The following is a 17,584-nucleotide window of genomic DNA, read 5'->3' as shown; positions in this document are numbered from 1 at the left end:
TCTTAACACTAGTAACAGCATGGGACTACAATGCCCTGACATGCATCCTATCAGCGGCTCTCCAAATAGGGTGGATGCTGGGCGGTGGAGCCCACACCAGCACCAAAGAGGAGCGTGGACCAAAGTACGCTGACATTACTCCAGAAGACGCGGAGCTCCTCATCCAAAAAATCAAACTGTGGGGACAACACCCGCCAACATGAACAGTGGAGATGTTGGTAAGATTGATGGTAAGATTTATTTTCTTGATTGAATAGATTTCCAGATAGCGAGCAGAAGTTCATACTTCATTACTTCAAACGCAAATTTTTTAACATCTTTTTGTCAAACCTTGAGGGGGTGAACTTAGGATAAACAAACTTAGTCAGACTGTTATACACTTCAAATTAAGAAGTTAACTTTATGTTCATTTCAGATATTCATAACTCCTCACTCCTGAAAAACAACCTCATAATTTAAAGTATCCATGCTCCATGTTCTACATCGCAGAGAAAACCAACCGGATGAATATTATCTGCTTGGATACTGCAACAAACTGGATAACTGGGAGCGTCTCTTAGAAAGATCCTTTCGAGGCAGAAACACTGCACTTCGTCAAACAAGTCATCGACAATCCCGACACATGTGACAAAAGGAAACAGAAGAGATGCAAGAACCTTTGGAGGCCATAGTCGTAACAATAATAACGGCATGGGACTACAATGCCATGACATGTATCCTATCAGCGCGAGGCGCGAGCGGTTCCCCAAATAGGGTGAATGCTGGGTGGTGGAGGCCACACCAGCACCAAAGAGGAGCGTGGACCGAAGTACGCTGACATTAATCCAGAGGACGCGGAGCTACTCATCCAAAAAATCAAACTGTGGCGACAATATCCGCCAACAGTCGAGATGTCTATTGAAACCGCATGGAGAAATGAATGTTAAAATCATGATGGTAAGATTTATGTTCTAATTGAATAGAATTTCGGATTTCCAGATAGCAGAAGTTCATTACTTCAAACGCAAATTTTGCAATGTATCTTTATTTAAAGCCTTGAGGGGGTGGACTTAGGATAAACAAACTTAGTCAGACTGTTAATGTGTTATACATTTCAAATTTACAATTAAACTTCATGTTTATTTCAGATAAATCATGAAGTTTAACGAACAACAACTCCTCACTCCTGCCTGATGAACAACCTCCTAATAAATTATACATGGTCTACGTCTCAGAGGAAACATCGATAATACATGAGTAAATAAATCATGATGTGTTTTGTTTTACAGTGAGTGGAGCAGCAATCTATTATGGTCGACCAACTGAAGACTCAAGAGGGCGAAAAACGAAGCTTACCTTACGAGACATATTTATACTCGACATAATTCCGGTGATATTATATATATATATATATAAATATGGGAATTTTTGCCGAAAATCAACTCATTTCATACCACAAATTAAATCATGGTATTTGGGGATTTCTTTCATTTCTTTATTTTACAGAAATAAAACCCAATATTTGAGAAAATCAATAAAATATAATATGAAATTTCAACAATTACAACTCAATTTCTTCTTGATCTTCTGGTTCAGGGACGTTTCTCTCTCCAGTGTAGTCCCATTTGTTATAAGAATCATATTGATAGTAAATCGACAAAGTCATAATTAAAGAGAATACGTGAAAAATAATTTGGGGGAAAATATTACGGTATGGTGACCTAAATCTTGGTAGTTCGAAAATATGGTGTTTTTTTTTCGGGAAACCTCTATGAGTAATTGAGTATGAACAATCATCATTAAAAAAAGTGTTTTTCATTTTACTGATTTGACATACGTTGCATGTCATTTTTCGCGCGCATTTGTGACAAAATGTATCAATTACTGATCAATCTTTCAACGGATTATTAAACAGGGTTTTTATTTCCGAACAACGGCTTAAAATCCAATATTTGGCGATTCACAATTATTCTTAAATATTTGTTGTAATTTGAAAAAGCGGTCATTTCTCACAGTCAGATTTCACGACTTACAATAATGCTGAAAACTTCTAAGGCTTATAAATTGAATAGTCCATTTTGATCAGATTCTGCTGTTAGACCATTGATATTGATTATTGACACGCGATCCAAGATATTTTTCCATGTGCTGGTTTCCACCACAGCAATTTATTGGGCAGCCATTCTTGAGGCATTCATGTCACGTTTTCAAACCACTGCAGACTGTTGTCAGATATCAATGTTGCAATATTTGTGATAGCAGCACGCTGTAGAACTGTTTCATTGCTTGTCTTCATGAACCACTTAATCCTTAGAATCCTCCTCAGACACCTCTGATGGAACACCTTGTTGTATGGTAATTTTGGCTGTCGCAGTTCCGCATGAAAAGCCTTAATGGCAGCTGCAGACTTGTAACTATTTATATTCTAATCTTGATTAAAGTTGTTTTCTATGTTTAACGTGTATATCAGTATTTTAGCACAGTATTTTAGGGCAGATTTTAGCGTACGATATTTAGTACAGTATTGTAGTGTAGATGTTTACTTTTCACACCTCTGTTTTGGTTATCGGGAGTTTAATTTGGGATTGTTTAAAGATTGCAAACAGTTAGTTTGTAATTGTTTTGACTATCAGGGTACAATGAGGAATAGGCCAGAGAGGTCAAGAGGTGGTAGTTGAGTTTTTAGTTTATTGTTTTCGATGCAGAATTCGAAAGATTCTTCACAGAACTTGAGCTTAATGGAAAAGTAACATTGATTTCACTGTTAAAGAAAGCAGTGCAATAAAAACCGTTGTAAAGGCGGTGATAACTCTAATAGTTTCTGCACTTATAGCAGCGATGAAATCAATTGCCATGTTCATCATCGCAGCTATGAAATGTTTCATCATGTCCGCAGTAGGCATGGTTTTGGAAACGGTAGTGGATAACACCGCTCTAACTATCATTTTTGTAATACTACAAATATGTTTCCTGTTTATAAAAAAAATGCGTCTCCCTTATCTGGACAGTTCTTCAAAAGGAAATCCGTGGACTGAATATACTCCGGACGACATTGTGACCTTAATCGACTCGTTCAAAAAGTGGAGAGAAGACCCTCCCTCCGTGGTTTTCTTTGACGGTAAGATACTAAGCTATTATGTCAAAGTCAAGGTTTAACATTAAAGTGTTTGATGAATAACACGGAGACAAGACTAGGACCGAGTACGTGTTCTTTAGGAAAGATCAAACCGAAATAATAATCCAGGCCGTACTTTAAATTCATCGTCTCTTTCTTAGTTGTTAGTGCGGTAATCATAATGTTTGTTTCAGATTGAACTGGTGTCTAACACACAACCGGACATTCTCAAGAAGCCAAAGCCGCTAAGACCATCGATATTGACACGCGATCCAAGTTGCAATACCTTTATGTTTGATGCTCAAAATTTCGAATGACTGATCGTATCAAAATAATCGATTTCACCGCTGCCGGGCTATTTTGAAAAAAAAACATAGCCGACATACCAGAATTTACGTGGTGGAAAAATCTGGGTTTTTTAATGTGTTCAGGGAGCAGGCTTGCCACATAGGTCCAGTAGTTCCGAACATTTAGGCAGGGTGCTAGGTTGTGGTACACATTCAACTAGGTAGTCTTAAAGTCCGAAAATCTCCAAAGAGAGATGTCATCAGAGTGTGAGCCACTGCCTGACTAACCAGTGGATAGGTTAGTAAGACACTATCTTCTGTGTGTTGTTGAGATCCTGAATATCCATTGACCAGGGTACCAACTAATGTCTTTTGGGTCAAGGGTGGTGGGTAGTAGGACTAGGAGGGTCATCAAATCAGAAAAGGCAGACATGAGTTGATAGCAAGTGTACTTGTAACGGTTATCTCAATCTGGTATACGTTGTCTCAGTCTGACTATTGTCCGCCACTCTTTCCTATCTCCTGCTAAAATGATCACGTCTCCGATGTTGGGGATTGATCCAGTAGCGGTCATGTAGTACTCTTTAACACAATCGAACCAAGACTTACGAGGTCTACCTCCTGGATATGTTTCCATGTGCTGATTTCCACTACAGCAATTTATTGGATAGACAAGATTTAATGAATTAAATACATATTTTTACTTCGGGTTGGATGAAGATAACAGCGCAGCAGTGGATTTTCAAATCCTACGGACGTCTACACTCTAACATTGTACTTTAATGGGCGCTGTTACTTTGAAACAGTTCGCATTACTGGGGCAGTGTCGCACGTGGGCTCCTTGGTTACCATGGCGCCGTAATCTGTTGCGCAATCTGCGCATGTTTTGCACACCCGCTTTGTTGGTGAACTACACAATTTATTACGTATCAGCTATTGTTTAAAATCCTTTTTAAAAGACTATGATGATCAAGACAATTATTGGTTTCTTGCTGCTCTATGCGTTCCTTGATTTGGAACTGGACATATCTGTCAACAAGGAAGCCGCCCCTGAGTGCTCAGAAGAGCGGATTGACAATACAGTGGTAAACCAAACTGCTATCATTGATGTTGGATTTGGAATGGCCGGTGCGTTAGCTCAAATGGGAAAAAGAATCGATGCAGAATTCGAAAGATTCTTCACGAACCTTGAGCTTAATGTAAAGATAACATTGATTTCAATGTTTAAAAAAGTAGATGCTGCTATAAAAACGATCATAATAGCTATCTTGAATACAGTTGAAGCAGTTATAAAATCAGTGATGCTCGCGGTGTTGACCGTGCTGAAGGCAGCTTTAAAAGCCTTGTTTATCGCCTTGTTTAATGCAATAAAATCCGCTGTAAAGGCGGTGATAACTCTAATAGTTTCTGCGCTTATAGCAGTGATGAAATCAGTTGCCATGTTCATCATCGCAGCGATAAAATGTGCTATCATGTCCGCAGTAGGCATGGTTTTGGAAACGGCATTGAATAACACCGCTCTCACTATATTTTTTGCAATATTGCAAATATGTTTCCTGCTCATGAAAAAAATGCGTCTTCCTCATCCGGATAGTTCTTCAAAAGGAAATCCGTGGACTGAATATACTCCGGAAGACGTTGTGACCTTATTTGACTCGTTCAAAAAGTGGAGAGAAGACCCTCCTTGCGTGGTTTTCTTTGACGGTAAGATTCTAAGCTGTTATTTAAAAGTCAAGGTTTAACATTAAAGTCTTTGATAAATAACACGGAGACAAGACTAGGACCGAGTACGTGTTCTTTAGGAAAGATCAAATCGAAATAATAATCCAGGCCGTACTTTAAATTCATCGTCTCTTTCTTAGTGCGGTAATCTTAATGTTTGTTTCAGCTTGAACTGGTGTCTAACACAACCGGACATTCTCAAGAAGCCAAAGCCGCTAAGCAGATTAAGACCTGACACACCGACGAATATTTGGAGATGAAAAGCAAAGCTTCAACACATTAACATCACAGCCATAGAAAACAGCTAATAACAAATCCCTGGCAAACCTCTAACGAAGGGATATCACACCAAACAAAAATCTTCTGGTTGGCAGAAGAGCTGAGACGAAAACAGGAAAAGGCACAGAACGTTCATGTGGACAAATCTTTCTTATTCTATCATATTATTGTATATTCAAAAACCGAAAAAAAAGATTAAAATAGACAAAATCAAAGAAAAAAGCAAAAAAAACAAAATACAAAAAAAAACTTTTCTATGCAGACATTTTCATTACAATCTGCATTACTTTTCCACCTTTCAAAAAACCGGATAACTGTCTTTTATTTTATATAATGATGAATAAAAGTACAATTCCAAGTTTGCTTTCTAAGGTCAAAATTGAAATCTCTTCGAAAATAAAAATACAGAGAACCGTAGTAAAAATATCACATGACGTCATAACCATCATATGCTATCACAATTACCTGTGGTAAAGTTCCAGACTTCGATGAACCCGTCCAGAGTTCCAGTAACCAGGTATTGACCATCAGGGGAATATTTACAGCACTCCGGGTGAGACTTCCCTCCGAACTTTATTGTTCTGGAAAGCTGAGTAGGGTACTTCTCTTCCTCTTCATCCTTAACTGCTGCTTTACCTGGGAGAGAGGGGTTTAGAGAGGGAGAGAGAGGGGTTTAGAGAGGGAGAGAGAGGTTTAGAGAGGGAGAGAGGAGAAGGAGGGGCAACTAAACTATGACCAAGCAGGATAATGAAGACGAAAGTATTGAATCAGATGCTGGGCTTTAATCTTGATTCGCCTTCTCCCGTGGTAATAACAGCCATCGAATAATTTGTGACATCACATTCTTAATGCTTGACATGCTCCTTCATAAAATACATTGATTAAGTCGTCAGAATTAGATATCCGAAATTATAACCACTCGTTCCTTCGGCCACCGCGACCGGTGAATAGTTTTCGATACCTACTACTCATCCGCGAAGTAATCACATATAGTTTTAATTAGTCAACAGCCTCAGTTTGCAGCTCACTACTAACCTCTGAAGACGTCAATACTGGTGCCAGGAGGCAGCTGACCCTGGTGTTGCTGCCACTTCAGGGCTTGTCCCAACAGAGCTAACATTCTGGCTGGAGGCACCACACTCACCTCACCTGCTAGAGCCTGTAGTGGTTTTCAATTAATTACCAAGCACGGAGTTCTAATATTTTTATAAAACGACGTAAATAAGTAGCGTTAATCCCCATAAGTTACTATAAATATAATACTAACATCTAATGAACTCCAAATAAGTACAACTATTTCCCAGATTAACCCAAACTGATAGGACCTAATTGGACCCTCTAACTACATAACAAAAAACAGAACAGAAGGAGGATTACCTGAGCAATAGCTGCTCTTCTCCTCTCTTTACTGCTACCCTCAGGGTAAGCTTCTCTGGGGTCGAAGTAGCTCCTAGCTAGTAGTGTCTCTAAGTGGATATACCTGCAGAGGAGGGAAAGTCATTGTTAAAGATTGGGAGATGGCATACTGGTAATGGGCGTGTGTTTTTAGTTTTAGAAAATATGTTTATATCGCGAGTTAGAAAAATATTAATATAATTCTCCACCAGTGATAAATCTAAGTGTATTAAGAGTCAACCAACTACCATAAAATACCTATCAGGTTGAAGCTGCTTCAACATGATCATGGGATCAGTCTGTCTCAACAAGGACCTAGCAGCGCTCAGCTCTCTCAACTCTATCAGCTCCAGAACTATGTGCTCGTACAAATCTATCAACTTGTTATCAGGGAGTTTCAGGGACTGTATTGCTATGAGCACTGTGTCCCAGTGTCCGTTGTTGATGTCCGAGGTGAAGCTCTCTATAGAGTCCACTGTGTTTAGGGTTATACCTGGGGAGGGATGATATTATCTGGAGACTTATTATCTGGAGAGGGGTTCTTGAAACATATAAAGTATATTATATAATATGTATCTTAACTTGTCATCCAGGTGTGCTGATTTACTTAAAATTGCTAGATTTTTAACCAGGTAAAACTATTTCGGGGGACCCAAAACTTGGTAATCAAGACCAAGAACAACTGTGATATACATTCCCTCAAGATTGCATCCTAATAATTCACAGACAGAAACTAAAATAACAAGATAATCACCTGTTTCCTCTTGTAGGGTAGAGAAGGTACGAGGAAGGTTGTTTTCTTTGAAGTACTGGAGGACCAACCTAATAACATCTGCTGATTCTATTTCTAACGCCATCTTAACTGCTTCATTAGTGTTTAGTTAGATTTTAGTTAGTTTTTAGTTGGAGATTGGTTAGAATTTAGTTAGTTTTTAGGATTTAGTTGGAGATTGGTTAGAATTTAGTTGGTGTTTGTTTAGAGATTGGTTACAGCTAATTTAGAGATTAGATATACGTGTTTTGATAGTGATTAGTTTAGTGCAGTATCACTATTAAAGACGCAAAATAAACAAAATAATGTTACTTTACATGCAATAACTTAACAATAGGTTAATTTCTGTACAATATCACAAGCTAAACTAAGTAAGGGTTAAAAACATGGCTAAAGATCTGATTTACTACATGTAGGATAAATAGTATTACAATTACTTTACACAAATATTATTATTATATACATCTGCTTATAAAAGTCGGTTAATAAAGGTTCTGGTATGTAAATATGTCTGAAAATAAATAAACAGTGGTATAATTAATGAGTATAAAAGGATATTCACCCAGCTGAAGTGCTCTAATAAAATAATGTAGATTTTAAAGCCGTAACTTTAACGACAAGTGAAAAGGGACTGGATATACCTCTCATGACTAGTAATTGGTCATTGCCTTTGGTTGCTGAATTTATTTACTATAACCCAGGCCAACCAAGATACAATACCTGCTGCACCCCTTTTTCTCTCTCTCTCTCTGCTCCATCCCTTTCTCTATTTACTCTTAGTATCCCTACTGAAGATACACCTGGAGGTAGCATTCTTACACTTCATGGTAGTTATCATGAACTCCCCTCTCAGTTCCCGTGTAACTGTCACTGTCTTCCGTCCTTCTGCTACTGTCACTAGCTTGTTGTTCATCCACTTACTTGTTACCTGGTGAGTAGGGAGCAGTATAACTATAATGTACAATGTATAAAGTATAATGTATAATGTACATACATATAATATCAAGTAGTATAGCTTGTATTGAGGACCATTCGGTTATGCTGACAGTTATAAGGTTGATGATACAATCTAATATAAAGATTTACCCGATTATTCAATAAGATATAACGAAATTATCACAGCTGAAAACGTAGAAGGTTATATAAATACAGAGTTAAAACAAGCAACACCCAAATGTAGTACTCACACTGCAGGTGTCTGATGTGCTGTCTTGTTCTTGCCACGCTTCTCCAACTTCAAAACAAGTCTCACTCACCCCTCCTCTTGTCATTATCTGTAATATTATGTGGTGTGACGTCATGACAGGTGGTGTGACGTCATGGCTCTGCGATTCTTTTTAAGAACAGCAGAAGAATCTTTTTGACATTACTTTGCACTGAAATTACATTTAAAGACCTATTTTGGATGAATTTTGGATGAATTCCGCTCAATGTAAATAATTATCACTTACGAGATGTTTTTATGCAGGGTCGGTTAAATTAAAATTGAAAATTTGCCAGGAAAGTACTTTATTAAGTTAAATTTACCATTTTTTATCAATCGTAGAGGGAAATGATAGTGAACTATCGATTATATTCGTGCAATACGATGATATTGATAACACATGGCACAGTGGCACCTCTGACTTTATATGACTGCAACTCAGTTACAGATTTTACACGGATAAAAGATACATGTAATTCAATCCTTGGCCTTCATATTAGCTATTAACTATTGTTAGCTGTAACTAATATTGCAAACTTACAACATTGAATATCCACAACTTTGTTATTCTTTGCATATGTACGATGTAAGTTTCAGTCATTTACATTTTGATAAATTGTTTGTTTTTTAAGTGTGCTTCGAGATTGTGCAACATGTTGGCTATTATGATTATGACGTATACTTGTACATTATCTGCATTTATGTGACGTCATATCTCATAGGATACGTAGCAGATCCAACGTGTAATAAAATACCTACATTCACGAATAATTTGAGGGTAACATGACATTTGTTTGTTTGTTTGTTCATGTTTATAGAACCCGTCCCCAATGAAGGGTTGTCGTGCCCAGTGTGTCCGTAAAAATGGTTCAAATAAAAAGTTTGGATAAATAAAGTAATCTGATATGCATAATTGTATTACTGTACAACAGCATATTGTTGGTGTACACGCTGGTATACACGCTTCTACATTTGTCTGAGTTCGTTTCCCAGTTGCATGTTATCATGTTTAATCAAAGAGAATATCGCTAACTCAGGGAACCAAAACATCTTGCAAAATTTGACAAAATTATGTCGATTACCACTTACTATAATAGTTACAGGTCATGTAATGGGATCTATTGGTATCTACATCGAACTTCGGGTTTCTCGACAAATGTAACGCTAAAGATGGATATTTTTGTTATGCAACTCAACATTTTTTATTATTCCTTGTGTTATCGTTTCCCATTGCTTCTAATCAAGAACTCGTAGTCAAGTACTTTGCACTGTACTATCTTCAAGAAGGATGCCACGTTATTATTTATACAGTATCAAACATATTTGACTTTCCAGTTATAGCAGTATAGTACCCGAAATCAGAATTGCCGACATTTTTACTTCAGATTGCTGTTCAGTTTTCGTGTCTAGAATGGTAGAAAAAGTGTAGGACGTGGCGGACGCAAGTAGGTCTTAATCTGGTGGAAGATTGATCTGACTTTTGAGCGAGTCGAGAAAATGCTGTCGATTGATAAAACTTCTGGTATGTATACAGAACGTGCGACGATTCGTGTAAGATAGGTCTGGGTTTCACTGGGAAGCAATTTTGCAGCATGGTATGATGATTTGGTGAGATTAACCGGTTGAAACTCTGTTGTTGTACTGCTTATAATATGTTGTTCGCTTATAACATATTGTTCGCTATAACGTATAATGTTGTGTATTCTTATATCTAAGAATTTATCGCTAAAACTTGGCAATGTTTGTCCTTGTGTTTGGTCTTTTATATCATAATCCTTAATCATAAGTGGCACCAAACTCTCAGAGTTTGGTGTGTATGATGATGGAGAAAGTTATTGTAGAATTCCAATCAAATCTGAAGCAAAAAATATCGGCATATATTTTGTCAATTCTGATCTCGGGTACTTTAAGTATACTACTATACTACCGTCTATTTTCGTATGTAGTGATGTGCTTTTCATGACCATGCCGCGCCGCGCAAATTTCTTATTTTTATACGCTCGGCTATGATATTTAACTGAAACTCACTGTTTAAATTTTAACGCAAACTTTCAACAGAATGACATTTCTTCGTCAGACATCACTTCGCAAGATACTGGAGGAAAAGGTTGGTAAAGAAGTCCTGGACAGGTATCGTAAGGGGAATGGTGATGTTGTAGGACCGGTTATGATACCACCGATACCGGATTCGAAATTTATCGACAAACTCTCAGAGGATTATGTGCGGGAATGACTGCCTCTGAAAAACGGCTTCAAGATGGATATGAAGCTGAAGTCATTTTATTTAGACGTTTTGAGGAGACACTGATAATGAGGAAGAACATGGACACAAGGTTAGAAGTTGTTATGATTATGCTTTTCGACAGAGGAAGAGGATGAGAAATCTAATTCAATCCATCGACAACTCTGTGATGATCTATGAGTTCACTGTCTTTAGCAATCTTTCTAGTGAAGAACTGGGTGGACAGTATCTATCAGACGAAACTGTGTTGTATAGAGAAGATCTCGATAACTTGGACTGGATGGTCCAACAATTTGAACTATTTTCGCCGCAGTTGAACACAGGTGTTAGAGATCAGATGAATAGCTGTCTTCTTTGTGGACCATCAAACAGAATAATAAATGGGATATCCTCAAATGTAGTTTACCTAGAAGCATCCATGACGTAAATGATAAACTCAAAAGGTCGCTGGTCACACAAAAAGCCCTGGATGAAGCTTCTTTGGGAATAGAAAAGATGAAAAATAGGAATTATCCTGAAAATTCTGCAATGGTTGAAGCCCCACATGTCTTTAAAAACTATCTTAATGTGAGCTGTTTGACAACTGAGCAACTTGGTGTTTTCGAAAGCACTGAAACATTTCAGTGGGTCGAAGGACCAGCTGGGTCTGGTAAAACGGTCGTAATGCTGGGAAAAATTGTCCATATCACTCGTTCTTTACCAGAAAAAAGAATTCTTTTGATAATTCAATGAAATAATGAAAAGTCACATGGAGTTAAAAACATGGACCGTTTATTCATCGAATTCGATTACATTTTCATAGACGACTTTCAGTTCCTTAACGACGCTATGCGTCAAGACACTCATATTCACAGCAACGTCCATAATACTATCATTAAACAAGGCCTGCTTCCAATTGTGAGATATCGTACAGATACATCAATATGGATTTTTAACGATGACGCTCAGGTCTACGGTTTTAAGCTTCCCATTCTTAATGCAAATACCGCCCAGTTGAGGGACGATATCAAGAGTACAAAGAGGCACTTTGTGACCAAACGTTTAATGGTAAATCTACGGAATTCGTACGAAATATCTACCTCATTATCAGTAATCAGAGAACATTTAATCAACACGGAATTTTATGCAGGGACAGAATCAGTTTCTTGAAACTTTCCATAAAGTATGGTGGTTATAGGACGGATAATCTGTGTAAGTTTGGGCGAGTTTCTATGTACCAAATTTGAAATATCACCTTAAACACAAAAAAATCTCCAATTCGGTGGTTTGCAGTGGTACCAAGGCATATATCTGGAGATCCAACGATACGATTTTCTTCGTAAACTTTCCAGATAGTAAGATAGCTTTAAGACAAATAATTTGTGCAAGTTTGGGTGAATTTCTATGTGCCAAATTTGAGATATCACTTCAAACACAAGAAAATAGTGCTGTCGGACAGATGTCGCTGTCGGACAGATGTCGTGTTATATAAATTAAATTATCTTACGTTTTGACTTGGCTGTTTACAGTTAGTGGTCCATTTCATCGGTTGTATCTTTTATGTCCAGATAATTATATTTATTGGTGCGATAAAATCCGACTTTTAAACAACATTCCATGTGATCTTATCTTTGACTTATCAAAATCTAGTTAAATGTATTAATCTGTATTTTATATTTATAAAATACTGAACAAGTTTGCCTAATTATGGTCTAATGTGTAATAAAATTGAAATTTGATTAAAAGCTTGATCAAAAGAGGAGATTACCCCAAGTTGTCGTTTTAATGTTAATTTTTAATTAAAAGGCAATCACTTTATACATTTATATCCTTTAGTTTATGACGGTTTAGATGGTTACCCTGTACAGATGCAAGATGTGGTGAGCTCCAAGGATAGAACTTCTCACGAGAAGCAGAAGATTCATGCTGGATAAGTGTTTCTGTGCAGAAACACGTGACACTTTTCACAATATGTACACTGTACATGCCTATCAGCTGTTATTTATCTTTGCCCAGTTTGATCCACATTTCCCAGGGTGACGTGGGCTAAGGACAGTACAGAAGACTGGGATAAGGTGAATATCCATAACACAAGGGCACGTCTTATTATATCAGATACAATATAAATGTTCAAAGTTTTCATCTTTTTATATTTAACACCGTATCAATTATACGTCTTTATCACAATTAGTAATTAACGGCAGCGCAATCTCCAACCAATATAAAGTGTGTTTTTTTAATTATTATTAAGAAACTGTTTACACCATTAAAATATTCAAAACCCCTGAAAGAAATCAAGTCATCCTAAAATGGTGATCAGTACAGATCTAGACAGCTAGAGTTAAAATTTGTTTCTCCAAGCAACTCTATCATCGGCTAATATCTTAAGCTAAGATCATTCAAAGAGTTAAGTTTTAAACCTCTACGGGTCAAATCATTCACAATAATCTTGAACAAATTCTTACGATGCGCTGCGCACCGACGCGCCCTTTACAGTTTGTTGTGACAGCAAACTTTAACGCTAATGCAGCGGGGGAGTCATCAGCACTACGCAAGATATGACCTAGGAGCTTCCACCTTGCTTTAGGGACACGATCTGATAGCTTTACTGAGTTACATCTTAGGTATAAGTTTGCATTGGATATTGTTCCATGAGGCCAATAAATGTTCAGTAATGATCTAAGGTGTTTGGCAAATGTCTAGTTTTTCTAGTGACTTTGCAGTAGGACACCAACTACTGCAATTATAAATGTGATGATTGATACAATTTGGGCTTCGTATACTGCTATCTTTCTGGTAACGGAGATATTCTGCTGAGACCAGATCTTGGTGAACGTATAGAAGGCATTGTTCCCAGCAATGCATCGAGCAGCTATATCACTTTCACTACACAACAATGACCCAAGAATCTTACTCTTCCGCCAATTGGTGATTGATATACTCTATTTGCAGGAACCAGAGAGAACCCCCAGTCGTTCATCCAGTACAAGTAGCGGACACCCTCCACATTCTATCACTGTTTCTAGCTCTGAGGAACGTACAGACCCTCCTCTAATCGTAGAAAATCACCAGGTTATTCTTTTCGGTTATAACTTCAGCATATGTTAAAATACATTGAACTGCGATCTAAAATTCTCTGAACATTCTTTTTCGAGTTGCATTTAAAAAACTTTTCTACCTTAGGACGAGGAAGATGGGCTCGAGCTAGTACACACCACTGGTGATGGCAACTGCCTCATGAATGCTGTGGCCCGGTGCATCAACGGCTCAGAAAGTGCTGCAGAGAATATGAGAAGGGATTTGGTGCCTTCCTTAAACAGTCAGTACATAGTCATAGTAATGAGTCACAGTTCATCAAACCCACTCATTACTCATGGCACCTCTATCAAACAGTCTAGTAGGTAAATAATATCACATACGCACTGGAATTTACCACGAATGGCGGTATTGAGAGGTTCAACTGTAGAGTATTTAATCTAATTAAACCCACACCGCTGAGACGGGCCACTGGCATCAAGTTTAAATTGAACATTTTTTCCATTTAGACGCACTTCTGAAAAGAGCATGGATACAAGACCTGACGGAGAGGCAGAAAGGGGTTTCTCCGTCTCCTCAGGACTGGGAGGATGTGATTGCTCGGTGCTTGTCAGCAGGCCCTCACCACCAGGTAAGAACTAAGAAGACAGGCAGTCTGTTTAATAAAGTACACTTGGGAGGCCGTCTAGTTGTGTAGCAGCGTAAAACTTTATCAACTTTATTTCAGGCACTGGACGATATTCATATCCTGGCAGCGTCCCATTTGATAGGAAGACCCATCATAGTGCTGGGGCAACAGTAAGTTTGAGATGTGGCCTTACAGAAAACAACTATATCCACTATAAATTACCATGTGTTGAACTAAATTGTCCTGTTTGTGTTTTAAATTACAAATTTAACCCAAACATTCCTAGGTGGGTGATGTCCCATGCTACTGGAGCACCCTTGCAGTCCACGTATATGCCTGGCATTTACATACCAATGTTCGACATCGTGACTACCCCTCTCAGCCTACCGATATGGGTAAGAATTTATTATTTGGAAGGACCGGCATAAAGTTTATAATATAGTAGTTCAACAACATTCAGATCAACAAACATCAAACACTTATTTTATAAATAAACTCAGGTAAGATTTGAGAATGGCCATTTCTCTGCGTTGAGATTGAGGAGGGAAGTGGTCTTCAAGCCTGTGAATCCTAATATGGACATAAGATTTACGCATGAAGACAAGAATACCCTTTACACTAGGTGAGTGTTTTTAAAGTAACCCCGAAATGCGTTCAATTAATTTGAGAGAGAGAGGCCTGAGCGAAATTGATTTTATAATTTGTACTGTTGCGTAGTGCCAGTGCAAGTTTTACATACACTTACAATACGCATTTTTCCAGGCATTTTGGCATTGCACCCTCTATCACAGTTGTCAACAATCAGGTATTTTCGATGCTAATTTATCAATTGTGATCAATTTAAACAGTCTTTGGGAACTATTGCTAAGTTTATTTTTATTACGATTCATAGGTAGCTGAGATTCTTCAAGAAAAATCGATCTGCTATGGTGGAGGGGTATGTTTACTAACATGTTCAGCCACTCAAAGGTGCCAAATGATCCCCTGGTTCATGAAATGAACGAAATGAACAAAAATGAACTTTACCCTAAAATCGCCTGAACTGAGTTGAAACCCAGGCATAATTACTGCCCCAAAAGCCTGCTCCAAATGTGTCTCAATTCTGTTCCAGAATCTCAATTACTCTGAAACCAAAATGGAACATTGCCCCCAAAGTCTTTTCTGATCATGCTAGGGCCACCAAAATTTTCAATGACACTTCTGGTATCGATACCAATCGATTCTGATCGGTTTCAGCTCAGTTCAGGTGATTTTAGGGTAAAGTTCATTTTTGTTCATTTCGTTTATTTCATGAAACAGGGGATCATTTGGCACTTCTGAGTATGTTAGGGGGGGGGGGGGGGCATGAATATGTCAGTAAACATGCCCCTCCACTGCCAGATCAATTTAAAGTCAGTCCAGGCATAATTACTGCCCCAAAAGGTGTTCCAAATTTGTTCCAATTCTGTCTCAATTCTGTCTCACTGTTTTTTTTATACGCTTGGCTATGATATCTGACTGAAACTCACTGTTTAAATTTTAACGCAAACTTTTAACAGCATGACCTTTATTCAGGCATCACTTCGCAAGATACTGGAGGAAAAGGTTGGTAAAGAAGTCCTGGACAGGTATCGTAAGGGGAATGGTGATGTTGTAGGACCGGTTATGATACCACCGATACCGGATTCGAAATTTATCGACAAACTCTCAGAGGATTATGTGCTGGAGGGAATGACTGCCTCTGAAAAACGGCTTCAAGATGGATATGAAGCTGAAGTCATTTTATTTAGACGTTTTGAGGAGATAGAGTCAAAATGGAATGTTATTGTTCTTCACCAGTTAGATTTTACACATGATCAGTACTCTGCTTTCTTACCAGAGCATCTTTGCAACCAGAAAAAGTGTAAAAAAGGACCTAAAGATCATCCGTGTCATAAAAAAAAGAACCAAACTGAAGGAGAGTGCGATTTTGTTATCAGCGGAGATAACTTCGTTGCTGTCTTTGAGGTCAAAGGATTATCTTACACTGATAATGAGGAAGAACATGGAAAGAAAGTTAAAAGTTGTTATGATGATGCTTTTCGACAGAGGAAGAGGATGAGAAATCTAATTCAATCCATCGACAACTCAGTGAAGGTTTATGAGTTCACTGTCTTTAGCAATCTTTCTAGTGCAGAACTTGGTGAACAGTACCTATCAGATGAAACTGTGTTGTATAGAGACGATCTCGATAACTTGGACTGGATAGTCCAACAATTTGAACTATTTTCGCCGCAGTTGAACACAGGTGTTAGAGATCAGATGAATAGCTGTCTTCTCGGTTTGTGGACCATCAAACAGAATAATAAATGGGATATCCTCAAATGTAGTTTACCTAGAAGCATCCATGACGTAAATGATAAACTCAAAAGGTCGCTGGTCACACGAAAAGCCCTGGATGAAGCTTCTTTGGGAAGAGATAAGATGAAAAATAGGAATTATCCTGAAAATTCTTCAATGGTTGAAGCCCCACATGTCTTTAAAAACTATCTTAATGTGAGCTGTTTGACAACTGACCAACTTGGTGTTTTCGAAAGCACTGAAACATTTCAGTGGGTTGAAGGACCAGCTGGGTCTGGCAAAACGGTCGTAATGCTGGGAAAAATTGTCCGTATCACTCAATCTTTACCAGAAAGAAGAATTCTTTTGATAATTTTAGAAGATAGGTGTGAAATAATGAAAAGTCACATGAAGATTCTCAGCAACCTTGAAAATGACATTTCGTGTGCACATATGTCATTTAATGGTATAGAATGGGAAAACGATGAATTGAATAATACGCTCACATCTCTTCGCCGATTGAAATCTATCAATACTATCATATTGCTGACAATTGCTGAACCCTCATTAGCTAAAAATATGGACCGTTTATTAATTGAATTCGATTACATTTTCATAGACGACTTTCAGTTCCTTAACGACGCTATG

At 37.9% G+C, this 17,584-nt stretch overlaps 1 protein-coding gene across 3 annotated transcripts in view; it reads right to left on the bottom strand.

The window, feature by feature from the left end:
* LOC134820663 (WD40 repeat-containing protein SMU1-like) overlaps window positions 1–17,584 on the bottom strand; it is a 36,432-nt gene that overhangs the window by 2,435 nt on the left and 16,413 nt on the right. The window contains exons 3-8 of one of the 3 annotated variants that reach the window (XM_063831168.1): window positions 8,737–8,823; window positions 7,532–8,477; window positions 7,036–7,270; window positions 6,760–6,862; window positions 6,418–6,541; window positions 5,848–6,018 (exon numbers count right to left, since the gene is read on the bottom strand). In XM_063831168.1, the coding sequence (XP_063687238.1) occupies window positions 5,848–6,018; window positions 6,418–6,541; window positions 6,760–6,862; window positions 7,036–7,270; window positions 7,532–7,634 (736 nt within the window). In that variant the 5' untranslated portion in view covers window positions 7,635–8,477; window positions 8,737–8,823. The remainder of the gene's footprint in view (window positions 1–5,847; window positions 6,019–6,417; window positions 6,542–6,759; window positions 6,863–7,035; window positions 7,271–7,531; window positions 8,478–8,736; window positions 8,824–17,584) is intronic. The other 2 variants (XM_063831169.1, XM_063831170.1) reach the window with 2 other exon arrangements.

Source organism: Bolinopsis microptera, chromosome 9 (genome assembly GCF_026151205.1).
Source record: "Bolinopsis microptera isolate Bmic1 chromosome 9, MBARI_Bmic_1.0, whole genome shotgun sequence".
NCBI lineage: Eukaryota > Metazoa > Ctenophora > Tentaculata > Lobata > Bolinopsidae > Bolinopsis > Bolinopsis microptera.
This window is presented reverse-complemented; position numbering and strand designations above follow the sequence as displayed.